Source organism: Spea bombifrons, chromosome 11 (assembly GCF_027358695.1).
Source record: "Spea bombifrons isolate aSpeBom1 chromosome 11, aSpeBom1.2.pri, whole genome shotgun sequence".
Classification (NCBI taxonomy): domain Eukaryota; kingdom Metazoa; phylum Chordata; class Amphibia; order Anura; family Pelobatidae; genus Spea; species Spea bombifrons.
Genome location: NC_071097.1, coordinates 23,608,791 through 23,629,139, shown reverse-complemented (window position 1 = coordinate 23,629,139; position 20,349 = coordinate 23,608,791). Strand labels below are relative to the sequence as shown.

The 20,349-nt window shown below is 36.0% G+C and overlaps 1 protein-coding gene across 2 annotated transcripts in view; it reads left to right on the top strand.

Moving 5' to 3' along the window:
- PRKG1 (protein kinase cGMP-dependent 1) overlaps positions 1-20,349 on the top strand; it is a 374,618-nt gene that overhangs the window by 344,332 nt on the left and 9,937 nt on the right. For both annotated transcript variants that reach the window (XM_053451150.1, XM_053451149.1), the window contains exons 9-12: positions 2,774-2,848; positions 13,862-13,958; positions 18,997-19,136; positions 19,588-19,677. In XM_053451150.1, the coding sequence (XP_053307125.1) occupies positions 2,774-2,848; positions 13,862-13,958; positions 18,997-19,136; positions 19,588-19,677 (402 nt within the window). The remainder of the gene's footprint in view (positions 1-2,773; positions 2,849-13,861; positions 13,959-18,996; positions 19,137-19,587; positions 19,678-20,349) is intronic.

The following is a 20,349-nucleotide window of genomic DNA, read 5'->3' as shown; positions in this document are numbered from 1 at the left end:
TTACAGGAAGGGTACCCCCAGATGCCTTATCATCGTCGCCAGCATACTGAGTACTTAATTTAGTGTTAATATCTTACACAAGCCAGGATATTTTCTGATAATGCCCTATTACAGTAGCCAGAATTCTGAATGTCCCCATTACTGGTAGAAAGATTTCTGAATACCTCTGTAACTGGAAATGCATTATTACAGTGGGGAGAATCCCAAATGCCCCCATTACTTATAATGCCCTATGACAGTATACAGAATTCTGAATATCTATATTACTAGTAATGCCTTTAGTAGCCAAAATCATTTTCTGGCTAATGTTTGTCTCTATTAAAGGTATTGGCTTATTACAGTGTCCTGGATTAGAGGATCCTGATTTTTCTGTGATAATCATTATATGGTTATTCTGGATATATGTATTAACTTGTAATATCTAACCAGATATAGCCCAGTTCCAGAATGCCTCATTAACCTGCTATGTGTTATCCCTAAGTGACAGTTCTAAAGTGCATCATTAACCAGCAATATATCACCAGATCTCTAACAAGATGGCTAAGCATACCGTTACAGCGTTACAGTACGTAACCAAAGATTCTGCTTTTTTTAATATATCATGAAAAATGACCATCCATGTCAATATTAACCAATTATTCCATTTAAACCTATTTAGTTGCATACTTTTGAAATGCCGCCCTTGCTGCCCTCCAGAATCTTGATCTTTTAGTAAGCAAAGTCAGCAATAAGGCCAGGTTCCGTATTGCGGTTTTAGTTTGAAATAACCTTATCAATGATTTGTGTCTAGTGTTTTAGCGAGAATAGTGTTGATAAGCATGTGAGTTAGTAAGAGAGTGTTAGACTATCTGAAATCTTTACAGAAGTACAAGAGCTGACAAAAACCTTTTGCAATCAAGGTGTTATGGTCAACGTTTGGAATTCACAAAGTTAAAACCCATAATTAGCAAAAGATCAATTTACTTGGAATAAATTAAATTGAAAGAAACGCTTTGTAAACAATTAAGCACAGTCTTTTAATCAGTCAGTGTTTTAACATTTTTTGCCGTCAACTTCTAGACATTTGAAAATTTTTTTTTTTTGTGAGTCATCCTGAAAAGCTGCTTTACAGTTGTAGCTACAAGAAATTCTATGGAATTGGTAACATTAGATTAGATCTGACCTGCCACTTGTAAATGTAGATTATTATATTTTAAAGGGAAAGTCCAGACATCATATGAACATTAATATACATGATATCTGAGCATCATCTTTATATTACATTTTAATGCATATAATTGCTGCATGGCCATGCATGTAATAGTAATTCCTTCCAATTATTTGGTGCTAATTTATGTCATAATAAATGGAAAGAGAGAGGCAGATGTCAGGTTGTCTTTATTTAAAAGATAGAGCATAAGGTATTAAAAATATAAAAAATATTTGGATTTTTTTTCAATTCTTCTAAAAATTAAAATATATCACTCATTGACACACCGCATATTGTATTTATACTTGGGTGCTTTGATAATTACTTTATCAGCAGAATTATAGAACCTCAAACTCAATGTGGAATAATTGCACTCGGAACAAAACATCATTTCATCCAGTACTTCACTTGGTAACGATCAGCAGAGTCAAGGAAGAATTTTCATTTACTTCACATTATTCGTCTTCTAAAAAATGTTATTCTTGATTGAAAAGACAATTTGCATCTAATCATTTCCGTCTCTCTTGGGTTTTTGGCACAAACGTTTTGGTGTCTTTCAAGTTAATTTTCATGTTCTCTCTGTTTGGTGTCATTTGTCAGGGAGTCATCATGATAAAGTTAGAACATTAAACTGAATCAATCATTAGCAATACATTTTTGTATCTTTCAGTTTTTGGTGGTGTCATGTAGGAGAGCTGCAACTGTAATTTCCCGGCACAGAACAGGACAACATAAACATCAATATTTTTTCTTAGGCTGAAATATTCTCCTTTCAAAATTATTGTTCAACTGAAACTGAAAATGCTGGTAGAAATGTAAAGTGTTCTACTTGTTTACATGATCAGGTTCTTGAAATTTTACTGAAAGCTTTCTCACTGATGAATGTAAATCCTATCTATCGGGGGTCTATCCAGGTATGACCAAGAGGCTCCAAGAATCAGAGTAGATTTGTAGGCCTCGTAGCAGTCTGATATCTGGGGAGACAAAGGGGTTTTGGGTTCCTCACTCTACTGCCCTAGTCCTGTCCCTTTTCAAGCCTTTTAAAGGGGTAACTAGCCTCCTTGTCCAACTAGTCTGCTTCCTTTGACCCCTCATCCATTAACAACAGGAGGTAGGTGGGAGAAGTTCCCAGGTATGAGCTAATGTCACCATGATCTGTACCATTGGCATGTAGAGCTGCTTACAAGAAACTAGACCCAAGAACTGGATGAACCTTTTATCAGGAATATCATATATAAATGCCCCACTCTTACATGTATAATAGAGTTTCAGAACATTAAAATGTGAACATTTGCCTGTGATTTAGAGAAATCTTAGATACCTAACTGTATTAACAAACCTCAGTGTTTAGTGAATAAGAACTTTGGGTAAATATGTCTGGATATTTGTATTTATGCATCTATCACTTATGACATGTCCTCTTGCAAAGATATAACTGGCTTCTATTGCATATCTTTCCCCAGACTGTTCATTTTAGAAAACGATGCGTATCATCTCTGCAAACATTCTGACATTTCCCTTATACTTTGGCAGCATTCATTGAAAATGTAAATTATATTTTTCATTTTTCACCTTTTTCTGCAGCTCATTCAAACATCTGATTGGAGGCTTGGATGATGTTTCTAACAAGGCTTATGAAGATGCAGAAGCAAAAGCAAAGTAAGTAATGGGGAAGATGACATTTATAAATTGAACAGTGTCTGTGCTTTTGCTACGAGTACTAGACTGCTATGGAAAATCATCTTGACGTTAATGCCTTAAGACTTGTTGTTTACTGGCTCCCTTAGTATTAAATATCCAAATGCTAATTTCTGAATGGAAACACAGTCCTTGCACGAAAGCATCCTTGCACTCCCAGCCATGCCATATCTAATATTTCATGCATTACACCAAAGTATATCTTGTAGACCAACATGTGGAATGTTGAGATGAAGAAGAAATTGGTTTCCTTATTTCTGTTAATTTGTCATCTTAGTTTGTTGCTTACAGAATTGTAACCATGGGTTGATTAGCTACAATTTAACCCAAATTCCTACTTGGCATGCTTGGTTAAGGACCTGCCAAATGCCACGGCATGATTTTTCATATTCTCAGCCTATTCTAAGCATATTAGACATAGTGAAAATATATGATATCAGGCAGGTAGAACTAAAAATGTATTTCTAATGTGTGATTTAAGATTAATATATATGACTAATGAAAAGTTTATGTTTAGTTCAGTACTTGTCTCTAATCTTGTCTGACTTTAAACCAACATACAAAAAGATTCCTGTAATTCTGTTTAGATATAGCATATAGCTCTTTAAGCCACTGTAAAGTATTGTTTTCAGATTGATTCTGTTGAGTATGTAATATTGCAGAACATGGTATATTGGGCGATCAAGGAGCCCAGTGTGCCGATACTCCATGGGCCGGTTACGAAAGATCTCTGACCTCCCCCAGCAGCCTATTTACACTAGCTAGAACAGCCTCAGTAGTACCGTACATCCACAATGTGGGTCTCTCGGAATGGACCGTTGGGATATAATACCCTATTCTGGCCCTCAGTATTACAGATGGCACCCATGGAGCCAGGTACCTTGGTTCGGCCTAGGGCAGTACCCAACTGCCATACATCTTTGGCTACAGGAAGATTTGTAATGTCAGAAGCAATAAACACTGCTTCTCTTCAATTTAAAGGATACATTACTGATTCTGATTTTTTACTGCTTGAATTCACAATGGTTTTGAAGAGATTAACTATTAAAAATGAAATAAAGAAGAAGAAAGAAGAATGGAATAGGGTACTAAAATATCTTAAAAATATTAAATAATATAAAAATTATCGACAGCGTTGCATAATCAAAGTTCCGAGTTTCACATTTAGACATCAGTGTAAAAAGGTATTTATCTTAATGAGAATAGGCAGTATGGTCATTAATGATAGAGAGAATAACTCTGGTATTAAAGTAGGCTAAGAAGTATATCTTAGATCAGCTTTAACTATGCTCTGTTGCATTATTCTTACAATGCTTCCTTTATTTTCTACTTTTCTAAATGTTTCAAGTACTGATATAATTGTAATTGCACTGTGTGCATCACCCACACCCCGCAAAGGCTCATCAGCACTTGGAAAAAAATCATAATTGGAAAGTGATCCGTAAGCGATGCTGTAATTAAGGTGTCAGTATCAACTTGGCTGCCAAAAATAATTATTTTTCTAGCACTAAAAAATGCTCTAAGCATGCAACCTGTAAAAATCCATGATGTTCCCTCTAAACTGTGTGCTTAAACATTTATATATTATTATTATTATTATTATTTAATATAAAAACAACATTTCTAAATATTTATATTTGAACACCTGGTACTAAGGGTAACCCAGAAAGCTGTATGTTTCTAATACTCTGTAGTAGTGCGCTTACCGCAGGGCTGTTGCTGAACTCCAGATCCAGTGATTATTGGCTAGGAATCCCATATATTGCTATGGGCCAAGCACAAGCTATAACACACTACAAAGCACAGAGTTTTCTCTGGGACCAAAACCAATAATGCCTGTTTCCCATATATTTTAACGTGAGAATTTTATTATTATCAGGACAGTTACTTTTATAGTCAGGTTGAATTTAAGAAATAATAGGTCTCTTACTATTCTACACTAAATTAGTACTGCCAGCAGCATTTTTTCTGTTGGTAATTTTGGCATCCCAGCTCATCACTGATTTTTTGAAGGTTGATTATAATGCTAATTCTATTAAGGGTACAATGGTACACCCCAATAATGAAATGCATTTAATGCATATGATAGCTGATTTTCACCTTATAGTTTACTGAATAGAAATAAGTAGAGAGATTAATCAGAACCCTCTGTTTCTGAGCTTCCAATGATTTGCCCTGCAGAAGATGCAATCCATGTCTCTTCTGCTCAGCCTTGCTAACACCCAGATACCCTCTGCCAGCCAGCTCTAAAATGCCATCTAACAGGACTCATTATGCTTTATGAAGAACCAACATGGCCTCCTTTGCGAAAGAACTCCCAGGGTTGGCCTTTTCGTAATGCATGATTTAGTTGTCCTAAGGTGAATTCCCCTAAAACTCAATGTTTCCTAATAAAACACCTAGTGATGGAATCACACATTTGGTCCTAAAGGAATCTGTTTTTTATTACTCTGATTATCAAGTAATCCTATGATTACGTTGGTCTTCCTTCAAGAACTATTCTGAGTATTATCTTGAAAAACCACTCTTCCCTGTGATCCTTGAGGACTAGCATTCAAGGTCTTTGATGTAATCTGTGCTTATTATAAGAATAGACCTTAGCTACAAAAATATAAATGCACATTCACACCTGGGGGGGTTTCTGTTATTCCTCTAGATATTTGCTAGGCTTTAATACATATGTAGCCAAATATAACTGCAAAATAAATCATTGTAGATCTTTCTTATTGCAAACGGTATCTCAATAAATCGAACGAATGCTACAAATCTTTGAATGAAAGGGATCTCATGGAATACCTATACATGATATATGATCTACTGAATTACTTTGTCCTTTAAGCCCATATAAACCCAGACTAAAGTTCTTCAGTTTGGACATCTTACTAGCACTAATAAAAATGTTACTATAGAATTATTCTGATCAAAAATTACAAATTGTGGAATTTAGGAATGTTTTCTAAGACAATATGTGTAACATACAGTCGTTTAAAACACACTATAATAATTTGCTTATATTGCTGTATAAGTTAGTTTCTTATGTTTCTTATGTTTATCATTTATTTAAATAAATTAGTAATTTTGATAACTACTAATCATATTTCCACTGCTTGCAATACGCCAGCCACCAGCTGCATAGATATTCATTTGGATAAAATAATGTCAACATTTTAGTCCTGGTTTCTATGGCAACCCAGCCCACATGACAACAGGAAATAAAACCAATCATTTAAAGGTGTAAGTGAATTCACAATACAATTCCCAAGATTATACACCAGTCAGTGAGAATTCAAGCGTTGGACCTTGAGATGTATAAGCAGAGACAGGCAAACAAATGCAAATCATTTTTGGGCTAGATATAGAAAAAAAAAAGAACATTTTCCGTTTTGTTATACGTCTGTATAAGTAGATTTATACTTTTTACCAATGCATCAGTAATTTGTGCAAAAATCAGCACATACAAAAAGTACATTTACAAAAACAAAAATTCTCAAAAATGTCAAATATTTGTAGGGCAGGTCCAAAATATTCAACAGAGGGATTCATTTTCAAGTAAAAAGTTACTTGTATGTAACCTCCCCCACTCATAAAGTATGCATATATAACTTTAATAAACATCAAGGCATAGTATGCACGCAGAAATTCTTCAAATACCCTTGTAATCAAGTGGCAAGCACTATGAAATATCCAGATGTTTCCATCCTGAGATTTTTATCAATGTATATGTTAGGCTTGCATCTGTTATGGTTAAAATATGTGTGAAAAACAGTGTTCACTTTGAATCAAACCATAACAGTAAGCAGCAGCATTCTATAAATAGTGCTGCAGGTTAATGTGATCAGCCAGCTTGCTCCAGCAATAAGACATGACTTCACATAGTTCAGAAGTTATCATTGTTGGTCCTTAAGTATCCCCAATAATGCATGATTTCAGGATCTTCTCAGTTGAGCATGGGTGGATCAGTTAGCACCTGTCTTTCAGAACATAATTAAAGGACCGCCAATCCTTTTGTGAAGAAAGAGAGTAAATCTGCACTTGAGAATTATCACAATTCTTGCATGCTTTGTTATCAAGCAGTAGTCCTCCTAGTCCATACTCAGTGTAGCTCCGGCAGTCAACCTTGATCTTGGCCTCCTCTCCCTCATGCCACATGACCTCTGTGCTGAGCATTGGGACATGATGTTATATTTTGGCGCTCAACCTCAGAAGGTGCTTAGGAAGAGGTACTGCAGAGTTTGTGGCAGTTAGGCACAGACCTCTGTAGAGTAAATTTGATGGTTACAAGGAAAATCTCCAAAATTGGCCATTTAGCAGCAGCACACCAAACAAACCAAGGAGCAAAATCCCCCAGATGTGTTGCCCTGGGTCTAGCAGAACTAGGGCAGAGTGTTCCTTTGAACTCAGGCATACACATACACTTATGGACAGTGTCAGCACAAAGCAATCCATCCATTTGCAGCTATTCACTGCAGTTGTGATAGTCAAGAGCACTGTGCTCTAGCCTTTGTATGAGCCAATGGATGAAACAGCATGGGAGGGGCTGGCACCTTCTAGTCATGGGGTAGGTAAAGCCAAGTGGCCCTAATGGCCCCTTGTCCCTCCCTGAGGTAATTAACATACACACTGGCACACAGGGGACTTCTTTCTAGCTGCTTGCACGCACTGTGCATGGGTTACCATGGGTTCAGGAAACATTGTGTGACAAGACCCCGCCACACTCCTGCTTCCGAGATTAGCCCTAATAAAATGCTTAGCAAAGACAAGGAGATAAAATATTCAATTAGGTTACTCAATATACTCTTATATACTGAGTATACCTTTTTGATACACAAAAGTGACTGATCTCACCTTTTACCATGCCTGCACTAATATCTGTTGAATAACTCGAATTGTATCCTCAACCATGTCATTGAATTTAATCTATGACATCTCACCCAATAACTTGTAAAATAAATGACCAATGCCTTCTACTTTATAACCTGATTTCTCTACAAACCTTTACTTGTATTGATTATTTCTTTAATTGCTGTAATTACTCACTTTTTTGGTGAATTCAAACTAATTTACTTGTATAAATGATGCCCTTTTAGCTAGTGTTTTAGTACAGACCAATAATGAAAAGCTATTGAGAAATGTAAGCTTTGATAATTATATTTTGTTCTCCAAAGAAAGAAAAAAAAGACATTTAACAATTATGGCATTCTTCCAGAAACACAGACCCATAAATGGTAACTTAAATTGTTTGATATGTTTTTACAATTCTAAGCAATATGTTTCAAAATATTTTATTTTGAAATCATTGTATAACTCTACTAGATGCTAAATGCATGATATATTTAATCTTTTATCGCCATCATGTGGTCATATGAGGTAATACAATTCATGACCTAAAAGCAATAGTATTCAAAAACTAGAAAATATTTTCAGTTTCAGTTTATAGAATACAATTAAGGAAACAAAGTGTGCTTGTCTTGAATTTAAACCTAATTACCATACCTATGAACTCCCAGGGTTTAACCCTGTGTCACAGTTTGTGCTCCAGGTCCTAGGTTGAAGGAGCAAATTCTTAGCGCCGCACGGTCTAGAACTAACGTCTTCTCATTCTACACTGACTATATATGACACCCAACTGGTGCTATTGCTATGTGGGTGGTATGATTAATATAACTAATTAAACACAAGTGACTTAAATAAGTATATATTGGAATAATGCCAAGTCAAAGTTTCCATGGGGAAAGGTATTAGAACCATTTGGTTGACACATTTGGTGATTCACTACATAGAACCTTCAATATGGGCTATAAAATGTTAATAAAAGTCTCAGGGTCAGCTCATTTAGAAAGTTTCCACGTTTATTAGTGACATCCTACATTACAAATAAATGCTCCCAGAGAACCATTGACATACCTAGTATATCATGGGTTAAAATTAGCAATTCCAAAACTGCCCACATTGGGTCAACACCCCCTGAGTACCATACTACCTCAAAGCCTCACTTTATGTTTTAGAGCACATTAAGGGGTCAGAACAGCCACTTACACACTATACCATTTTCATACTTTTGCAGAAACTAAAATATACTTTTTATGAACAGTTATAGCGGGTAATACAGTGAGAGAATTGAGACATGCATGGGATGGGCATGAAACTATGTGGAATTAAATATGAGACCAAAGACTAATTAAGGACTTTTATATCAGGATGGGCCAAATGTTCTTCTATGCCATCAAATTCTATATTTAGTATTCTATGTTCTATGTCAACTGGAAAGCATGTTTGGAGGAGTTTTTTTTACATTTTTTTTCTTGTTACATTTACTTTTTTAAATATTTTTGACCATATGACCATCAGTGGTGCAAGGACCCTGGAATCTGTGACAAGGCTAATGATTAGGAGGCACTTACATTATTTTCTTATATGCAAGGAGCCAATCCTCTTTGTAAATAGCAAAGCAGTTTACTAATCCTTGGGGTCATCCTTGACTCAAACCTCTCCTTCATCCCTCACATTCAGTCCCTCGCCAGATCCTGCCGCCTGCACCTAAAAAACATCTCTCGTATCCGCCCATTCCTCACCCAAGAATCCACAAAAACTCTGGTTCATTCACTTATCATTTCCCGTCTTGACTACTGCAACACTCTTCTGGTTGGCATTCCACTGTCTCGACTCTCTCCACTACAGTCTATCCTTAATGCCGCTGCTAGGCTCATCTTCCTTGCACGTCGCTCCTCTTCTGCTTCCCCCCTCTGTGAATCCCTCCACTGGCTCCCAATTACCTTTAGAATTAAATTTAAGATCCTGGTACTGACATATAAGGCCATCCACAATACTGCTCCTCCGTACATTTCTGAGCTCATTAGCAAATACTCTCCTACTCGATCCCTACGTTCCTCCCATGGGCTAAGGCTCTCCTCCTCACTCATCACCTCTTCCTTTTCCCGTCTACAAGATTTCACTCGAGCTGCCCCATATCTCTGGAATCTGCTCCCAAGGAACCTTCAGAATTCACCCTCCCTCCCGACATTCAAGAAACATCTAAAAACCCACTTCTTCAGAGAAGCATACCATCTTAGCTGCTAGAACATCCTTGTCATTGATACCCCCACAATACCTCTCACCCTTTCTCTATGCCTTATGTTTATCACCCCATTTTCCCTCTAGATTGTAAGCTTGCGAGCAGGGCTCTCTCCACCAAATGTATCGGTTTGTCTTAGTCTGTCAATTCTTGTCTTGTCATACCCCTTTAATATATGTTTTGTATTAAGCGCTGCGTAAACTGTTGGCGCTATATAAATAAAAGATAATAATAATAATAATAATAAAATAATCCAAACTTTCTTCGACACTCAACGCCTGAATTCTGAAATCCCTCTTTAAAGACGTAAATCATTAGCAAAGAAGTGTTTGCCAAGAAAAATCACCTCTCAACCTTTGCATTTAACCTCAAGCACATGAATCATTTTTTTCAGACATATGATACTATCAGTATCTCGCTGCTCAATCCCAAGCACATTTTTAGAAAGTGAGTGAGGCCAGCAATCTGAATGTGATATAGATAGACAGATAGATACATTAGATAGATAGGTAGATAGACGTTCAAAAAGTTCCCGCACTTTTTTGTAACTCAAAACAAATTACATTACTTTTCTACATAACCACCTTTCTTTGCAACCTTCCCATCGTCGTACCAACTTTTTCAACATCAACTTACCTGCCGACGGTTGCATCTTGAATTTCTTTGCTACATTTTCTGCAGAAAATCATCACCTTCTTCATGATAATGGGCCATGTGTCGGGAACAAACGTCTAAGCGCTCGCGCTTTTTCGCCTCTGTCAGCTGCTTATGCACCCACCTGGCCCACACTTTACAGCACTTAAGGTTATCATGAATCAGGCATAGGCAGATCCAACACTCACACTCAGCTTTCCTGCAACCTCTTCCACTGTTATTCTTCTCTTTTTGTGAATCAGTTCCAGGACTCCTTCTTCATTCCTCGCAGTCGTGGCTGTAGCTGGACGTCTGGAGCGCTCTGCATCCGTCACATCAGTACGGCCATTTTCAAACTTTTCAATCCACTCATAGACTAATCACTCATAAGTTTCGCAGCCAAACTGCAAGGGCAGCCAGACAGAACTAATCACATGACACGCTAAGACCAATTGCCACTCCTCCCGCCTTCGCGGTTTCTAACAAAAATATAAAAGTGTGGAAACTTTTCGAACGTCCCTCGTAGATAGATATAATGGCTTGACAGAAGATGGGGACCTATCCTTGCTGCTTCTTGGACACTGGGTTCTTGAGAATGTATATTATTTACTTTTAAGCTAGGTGAAAGTGTGGCGACATTCATCATAATACTATTGGTGACAAGATCTATAGAGATGGTAAGAAGAGGTATTTCAGCACTCCGTATTATTTTATCACATGATAACTGCACAGAGCTGCGGACTATGATGGGGCTTTATAAAATATTAATATTATTATTATTATTATTATTTAGCAAACATCTTTCAATGGCTCCCTCTACCAGCAATGCCCACTGCACGGTGGGACTATGACATCACATCTTAGCTTTCTGCTGAGTTTGTAGCGCACGGGGCGTAAGTGTTGCCACCCCAGGGCTAGGCCAAATAAACTCTTTTTCTAATCTGAATTCTGCCTGCCTATGCTGTGTGTCCCATAGGGTTAAAAAAAATTCTGAGCGTTTGAGTTTTTTGTGAAAGCCATGGCTAAAACTGATCTAGGCCATGTAGAGACTGTAGCGAATGAGCCTACGCAGAATGAGCCTAACCGATTGTTTCATTATGTCATGGTTTCCATAACGAGCACTTAGAAAGCCCTTTGTTATAGCCCTGGCTATAGTCAGTAGGGTCATTGAGTGGTTATGAACTGAAATGAGCAGATTTAAAACTCATAAATCCTAATTAGCTCCATGTACTAATGTTTCTATCCTTACAATGATGAAATAATGTGTAAAATAGAATTGCAATCAAACCAATTATAGTCTATAATAATACTCTTTTATTCGGATTATATGTGTAGCTGTATTAATTTAATAGCACTGCTGAGTGTAATGCAGGACAGACTATTTTGGTCAAATCTCTATTGTCATTTAAATTTAGACAATTCAAATCTGAGTTTGCAGAGGAGAAATCAACATTTTAACTTATTGGCCACGTTCTACATTCTGGTGGGTTAACCGAAGTAAGCTTCTTCTGGAAGAAGGCCAGAGCCAGCCCTGCATAAGGCATATTTAAATTGTGATATGTGTCTTTCATTAACTATGGATTGTACATTGTGAAACGATCAAGGAATGAAAGCTATTAGCTCGGTTTTAGCTGTGTTCCTAGCTCAGAAATGACTTGTTAATGCATACGTTCAGATGTTTAAAAAATTACTTTTAATGTACCTGTATTTAAATGAACTGCCATTATACAATCTAAGTAATAATTGAGGCAAAACATTTTAGAAAGCTATCATTGAAAACACTTATTATTATTTATCAATGGTCACATCTATGTGTACAAGTCCATGCGGGTAGAATTTACACCTGAGGCTTCCCAGTTTCTAAATAAAATTGAGCCTCTTCCACTTCTTGAAGAAATTAGAGGCAAATCAGAAAGTGTCATCTAGCTATTTAGACGGCAGTCCATCTTGGACTGCTCTAATTTAAAGATTTAGGGACACCATGTGAAGCTTTTTCTCATGCTTTGCTTGCGATCGCACATATAGCCACCCAAGCACTATAGCAGCAAAATGACCGGATCCTTTGTGGGTTCTTGAAATGGGTTTGCTATATCTGTAAATGTGTTTTGAACAGGACTAGTTAGTTCACATGCCACGTGTATTTTAGGCTGCTTTATTAACGAGACACTTGGGCTGGGATTAATATTTTAATTAATCACTAATCACCTAATGACCATTATGTTCAATGTGTCCGTTACATTTTACAATGATAATTTTTGTATTTGGGGGCATGGTAATGGTTTCCATTCAAAGCAATTCCTATACGTGCATACGTACTACGTGCATCCTATTTTGTAGTACCAGATATTAATTATTGATTATTTTTTTAAATAAAATAATTTAATTCAGGATTATACAGGGAACATGTGGTCACCAGTAGTGAAATATTTTCCGTTGTGTGTATTTTTAGTAATGGCCGTTGTCAGTTGTCATGATACTCTTTCCATATGTCCCGTAACTTATTGCTGCTGGGCAAAGGGTAAGAGAAGACACTGCATTAAGCTCTTTTAAGGCAAATATATATCACCAAGGCCAAATGGTGTAGAGAATGGGAGGAGCCATTGTATCATTTCTCTACTAAATATAGCCTATTGCTCATCAAGTTATTTGTAGAGTTTATATCCGTAAGTGTTGGGACAGCGACACTACAACAGGTTTTGGTGTTAACTTTGCATGCAGCCTAAACCTCATCAGATAAGGATGCTAGGTTCCTAGATCTCAGAAGAAGGCAACAGAATATAGAACACTGACATGAAAACTTCTCTAATACTTCAATATACTTGCAGAACAAGTAGTTCAGAGAATGCAACGTTATTTCCGGATTAATTTATTTCAGATGTGTACACCATCACTTAAGCCACTTGTATAAATTCTGTATGCCAGGAGTGAGTGATTCCTGCTTGTTACTCATATCACCAAGTATCAGCTATGGAAGGTGGATACAGGTTTTATCATGACATCTGATAGAATCCAGCATCATGTAATATTAAAATGAAACCTGGGAATCTCCAGTTCCCTTTGTTCAACTTGGATATTGTGAACTGATAAACATACAATCTTCTTGAATTATTCTATACAACACATTCAGAAATTTTGGAAATTTGGATATTTTGTGGACCAAAAAAAAAAACCGACATGGAAATTATGCTGAACCTTTCCGGTCTGAATAAAAACAGTTCGTTCATTGGCAAGTCTAAAAAGTTTCCTTTTATTTTCATCAAAAAATACAGATATGAAGCAGAGGCAGCATTCTTTGCCAACCTCAAACTTTCTGATTTCAACATCATCGACACCCTTGGAGTTGGAGGATTTGGGAGAGTTGAACTGGTAAGTTTTGTGTTTTTTTTATTTTATTTTTTTAAATCCAATAAATAAAGCTTATTACAATATATCACCTTAAAATTTCATGACCCATAACAGAAACAATCAAAGTGACACAGAAGCACATGTATTGAACAATCTGTGACCAGATTCATAAATCAATTGTTATCTAATAATAATAATAATAATAATAATAATGATGACAATATATATATTAAAGCAGAACAATCCTAAAACTGTTTTCTCACCTGTAGCTGCCTATAAAGGTATAAGGGTCTATTATTGTTATTATTTATTAATCACTAAATTCATATCTCTTGCTTTGTAAGTAGCGTTCTGAGAGGTTTTGGCACTGTAAAAGCTGTTGGAAATGTAACATTGTGATTACCTTCCAAATTGATTGGGCACAGCTAAATAAACAATGCTTTTTTAATATAATATATATTTAAGAGGCTTTAAGGTCCATTCAAATACACATTATGCTAGCAAACTTAAGCTTTATCTTTATCTTAATTTTACCTGTTATCATGGTTAGAATTATTATTATATTTTATTTTTATAGTGCCAAGTGCTGTTGATCTGGCCCCCCCATATTGCATAGTTGGCCCTTCATCATAGGTATATTGATAATGAATGCAGAAAAGAACCAATTTGCACATCGAATCTGCCCATTTTTAATAATTTTTAATCATTTATTTGGGGAAGACTTTTTTACATCTCAGGCTGTCTAGAATATAAAAATCAACAATTCATCTTGAAATTATAAGTAAAGATGTTTCAATTCACATGCCAACTAATGCTTTATTCAATAAACTTTTTTTTGCTTTGAAATGTTAACCCATTCAAAAATGTGTCTCTCTATACGTCATTCTGTGGATTTGTGGGCTAAGAGTTAATCTAAACAAAATGCTAAGGTTTGTTTAATTAAAGAAGATAAAGGCCCAAAAATTTAAAGTATTTCTTGCAAATGCAACAATCCACAAATTACAAGAAATAATAATAATAAAACTAAAATATAATAAGCATAACAATACACAAATAACATAATTAGGATAATTTGTGTACAGAAAACTAAGTCACAACAGAATGAAACTTTTCAATGTCTAAATATGGAATGTTTTGTTAAATTAGATCAGAAAGCTTCAAAACTAAGTGTTAGTACTTTTTTTCTAGGAATGCAATACAACCGTAGATATATTTTTTTAATAAAACTTTGTCTGTGAAGTCAGCTTTTACCCTAATAAAAAAAATATTTTACAGATTATACCTATTGTGATTTATTGTGATTTATTTGAAAATAAGAAATGGCAGATAGCATGCATGGAAGATGCATCCTATTTTGTTGTGGCTGGATTAATATTCTTGAAGATTTCAGCAGCTTGGCGCTTGGAGGGTTAACATTTATGGTATGAAGGGGGAGTTTCTGGTATGTAGGACAGTTTAAGTATGCCTGGAACTCTGTTCAACAATGTCATGTGTTGTAAACAGAGTTACTGTCACCAGGATAAGCAGGGAGGCAGAGAGGGCAGAAGTAACAGTACCTGGATAACGATCACATGTTATGCAAAAGCTCTGAGAAAAAGTGCTTTTTATGACCCCAGCTGTAGCTTTTACATCATAACAGGAGAGATAGTGTGATTGCATTTTCAAGGTAGCGGTTAAGTATTCTAAGTTCCTAAGCTTGACTTTTGTGTAAGGTAGTCCTTAATTTGCATTGAAAAAAAAAGAATTCCACTACTTTTATGGCCTGTGCCATTAATAAACACATTTACAGAGGAATCCTTTGCAGTAATGTATCATCAGTAATATTTAATATTTAGCTACCCTAAGAACAAGCTATCCTTTCTTCTGGTGTGAAAGGAGACAATGGAGGACTGTGCCGACTGCTGCCACCACCATGGACCAGCCACTCTAGGTCTAGTTGCCTTAGGCCAGAATACACCACTGGTTACAAATAGGTCTGTTTTTGGCTTGACCTTGAGTCTCAATTACTTTCACCAATCTCAGGGGGATAGAACAGTTTGTTTGAGTCACTCAAGGAGTATATCTTCAAATTCTTTTGATGTAATAATACTTGATCACCATAATTGGCATCTTTTCACTGGTAGATGCTAATTGACATTTCTACTTGAATACAGGTTGAGAATAATTGAGAATATCTTTACCTCTTGACAAGCAATGGTTTTAAGACTATTTTATAGCCACCATTAGCAAGTTACTAAAATACAGTCTTTGTTGAGGGCTATTAAAGAGTTAAAAGCTGACATATCTCAGGGTCAACTCATTGAAGAAATGGTACAGAGATATAGCTTAGCTGTTCTTGGTTGCCCAATAATCCTATTTATAGAATTCTAGGAGCAGATGTAGAAGGTTTAATACCTGGTACTGTCCCTGAAAGTTTTGTAATTAAAAATAACTTTAAAACAGTGTGCTTCTATACCAGTGACAAGCTTAATGGTAATTCTTGTTTTGGCGACATTACAGTCACAGTGGGTGTCACTACTGGGAATAATATGTCTAGGTCTAAAATATCTTGTCCCAGGCAGAACCTTGGGTAGACTTAAACGAAGAAATTCAAGATGAAGCAGACTTTCTATTTTTAAAGACATAACCCCAGGGAAATCCTCAGGGTCAAATGACATTTGCTTAATGTTTGCTTATTAAGCATCTTGACTCTCGACTCTCGGAGTTTCCCAACAACTAAGGAAAAAAGCATTGGACATCTTCTAGCCTTTTTTTCAATAAATCAGATGTGAGAAATATCTACCTCTAAATGATATACAATTTATATTAAGATATAATTTAATGAAAGAGCCTAGTGTCAGATGTGAAAATATACATGACTAAAAACCGACATGTCATTGCCAAGGATAGGATTTCTATTTTTCTAGTGCCCTATATTTTGAGCGTCGTATCTTGAGTGCACTCAACTGATAATAGATGACAGGATGCACTCAGACGCCGTTACTTTACAGATGGTGGAGTCAATTGGAAAGGTCATAGATTTCCCTCCCATCAGGCCATAAAGAAGCAGACTTGTTGTCTACACAGACATGCATGCTGCATTTTCTACATGCAGCTCACTTCTTTGCAAGGCTGAGTGCCGGCATATGACATCATGGCCTGGTGGGTGACATCAAAGCCTCTCTGAAAGCAGCACAAGAGATATGGAACATGTTGATATGCCGGTGTAGGAATAAAGGCCTGCCAGTTAAAAGTCCCCTTCCTATACTGAAAGGTAAGCACTTAGGAGTGGGGCAGAAGGTTCTTTTTTCCACCTAAGGGGATGTAACAAAAAAAAGATGGAACATGATAGATGCGTCAACTGGCCCAGGAGTTGCAGTCCTTTGAAGCCTCTTTGGAACTAACTTCACTCCTACGTTCTCCTAGCTATACTCCTTACCTTGGCTTTGCAGCCTTCCTGCTTTCTGTAAGGATCTTGACAGGAAGAGTCCATTTCCAAGAAATGGACATCATATATTATACATTTGTATCGCATAGTGATCACCATAAAGTTAATAACAACATATTAAAATATATAAAAGCTTGTATTTACTACTAAAATGTTTCACAGATGTTCATAAATGTCTTCAACTGAAATAGCATTCTAGGAAATAAATTAGCTGATCTGTATTTAGTTTGAGAATCTGTTCAAAGGTTGTCCTTGACTTGGCTGCAGCATGGCAGAGATGCAGAGCCATCGAAACTAAATGCCAAATGTTATCCGAGTAAAGGAGGAAAACCCTGCACTAAGTGCTTGCCTTGCTGTCAGATGTTGCAAGTATGTCCTGTTTTCCAGAAATGCGATATTATTTCACCCAGATGTAAAGTATTGATCAATTTTAATAAGAGGGATACATATGCATCTATATCCACTGGTAACATTGGTACATATGGTATTTCATGGTAATTCACACATGCGCTCTTTACATGGTTAGCATTCTACAGTGTCAAGAAATTCTGTGAAATGGACAGCTTAATGTTGCCTCACCAAAAAAAATAATATTATTTATGTACAAAGTGCCAACATTTTCACATCTCTGTACATAAGAAAAGTCTGTGACTTGTGTCACAATAGATTTTATTGTGGATTTGTCTACTTCCCATATAAAGCTTGATATTGATCATCAATCACAATGTAACATTATTCTACATAATAACTTTGAATTGATCTCTTATTACTAGGTAATACTGTTTCAACCAGGTGCAATCTATTAATCAGACCTCTCATTATTTCCAATGGCAAATAAGGACACTTACAAACACATTTTATGTGACATTTTGATCGATTAGTGCTTATGTATGTAGATGAGTATAGGATTTAAGAGAAAGTTAATATATTTTAGTTAAACAAATTAATTTACAAACATGTTTATATATCAAGGAAGAAAAGGAGGACATAGGTATTAGGGTCTCAAAGATAGACTGTGTCCTCTTCTAAAGGGACACTTGTGTGGAATGTAATGAGGCATTTCAGAACTTCTTAATAGGAAAACCTTTATAATGGCTCCTTTGTTGTAGCTGCAGCAGTCTTGACAGATCAACATATATCATGGTATCAAAAAAATCCTGCCTTCCTAAATTGAAGAACTTTTCTCCAGTAAAACGAGTGCAGTTCCACATATGGCCAAAAGGGGCATCAAAAGAAAATCTAGTCTTGCCTAAAACAGCATAGCCAATAGACCTGGCTACACCTTTTTTGCTCCTTAATAAACATTGCTGCATGTATGTTTTTTTTTTTTGCTACATTTGTTTGTCTACTTCCAGTATTAATTAGGATGTATAAGAGTAAAGCCCAGATCTATGTTGGAGTCTTAAGGCTTCAGTTGGGCAAAATTCAATGGAGGTAAATCAGACTGTGAATCTTGTCATATATAGGGTGAAACGTGGTATACTATTTAACTCTTTGATTATTCATGATAATGTTATGTTTACAGGTCCTTCTTGACTTTTAAGTTTCATATACTGTGTGTTTGCATGTGTATTTTAATTGTGTATATATATATATATATATATATATATATATATATATTTCTCTTCATAGGTCCAATTGAAAAGTGAAGAATCAAAGACATTTGCAATGAAAATTCTTAAAAAACGGCACATAGTGGACACCAGGCAGCAGGAGCACATTCGATCAGAGAAGCAGATAATGCAAGGAGCTCATTCTGACTTCATTGTAAGGTGAGATGAAATACAAAATATATTTTACATCGAGCACTTCCACAGCATAATGAACCCGATTCTCATCCATTATTGGAAGTCTCACTTTAGTACTGTAATTATTTTTTAACATTTATTTTTAAAGTGACAATATTTTTGTATCAGCAAAATCAGAAGTTGTAATAAATAACTATTTTGGTTTGCTAAGGAAAAAAATGGTACATCAGGCTGTTCATATTTTTTATTGTACATAGACTAAGCGCAAATGGACAGGATCTCATTTCTTTCAGTCCCTCTTTCTTCTCCCTTTCGCCTCTCTCTATCATCCTTTCTCCATTTTTCTTTCTTTTTTCTCCCTCTTTCTACTCCCTTTTTTACACTGCTGTATATCAGAGAATAGTGCACACTGTCATATTTATGAAGTTACAGAGCAACAGCTGAAACAGGTGTATATATTTTTCCCATATATCAGGTTATATAGAACATTCAAGGACAGCAAGTACTTATACATGTTGATGGAGGCCTGTCTAGGTGGTGAACTTTGGACTATTCTCAGGGACAGGTAAGCAGGAAAGATACCTACAAATTATTTCATAACGTTTGATTTCCTTTCTGTATAAAATGTACAATGTGATTACAAAGACACGTCTTTAATGTGTATATATCTATACAAGTCTCTATAGCATTATTCTGTAGAATGTTTCTATAGTAGAAATTCCGATGTTGTATGATGTCAGAACAACATAACTTACATAGGCAGTCTCCAAAGCCTTAACATAGTGGGTATAGATTGGCAGACAAATGTATGCAGGCATTTGTACTTAAAGAGGTAGAGATGTTTTATCAGAATTAGCCTTGAATACATTGATTAAAAGCATAGTGATACAGTTTTCATATCCTGACAAAAGAAAGTATACAGATATTTTAGTACACTTATCTACACTGACGTTAGATATTGATTTTATCTAATGACCAGTATACCTACCATTATGAAATTCACCACTTGGATACCACATTATTGAATTGATAATTAAATCTACCTTTTGGGGATATGTATAAGCTAGCTCAGAACGGGTAATGCATTAAATGGCTTGCCCTACAGTGAACCCCCTGGTCTGGAGCGTCCCAAATCTTAATTCACTTGTGCCATTAAAGAAAAGATATCTGTCAGCGTATCAGTCTATTCCTGCCCATTAACAAAGGCCCTGAATAAACAACCCCTGATGTCCATTAT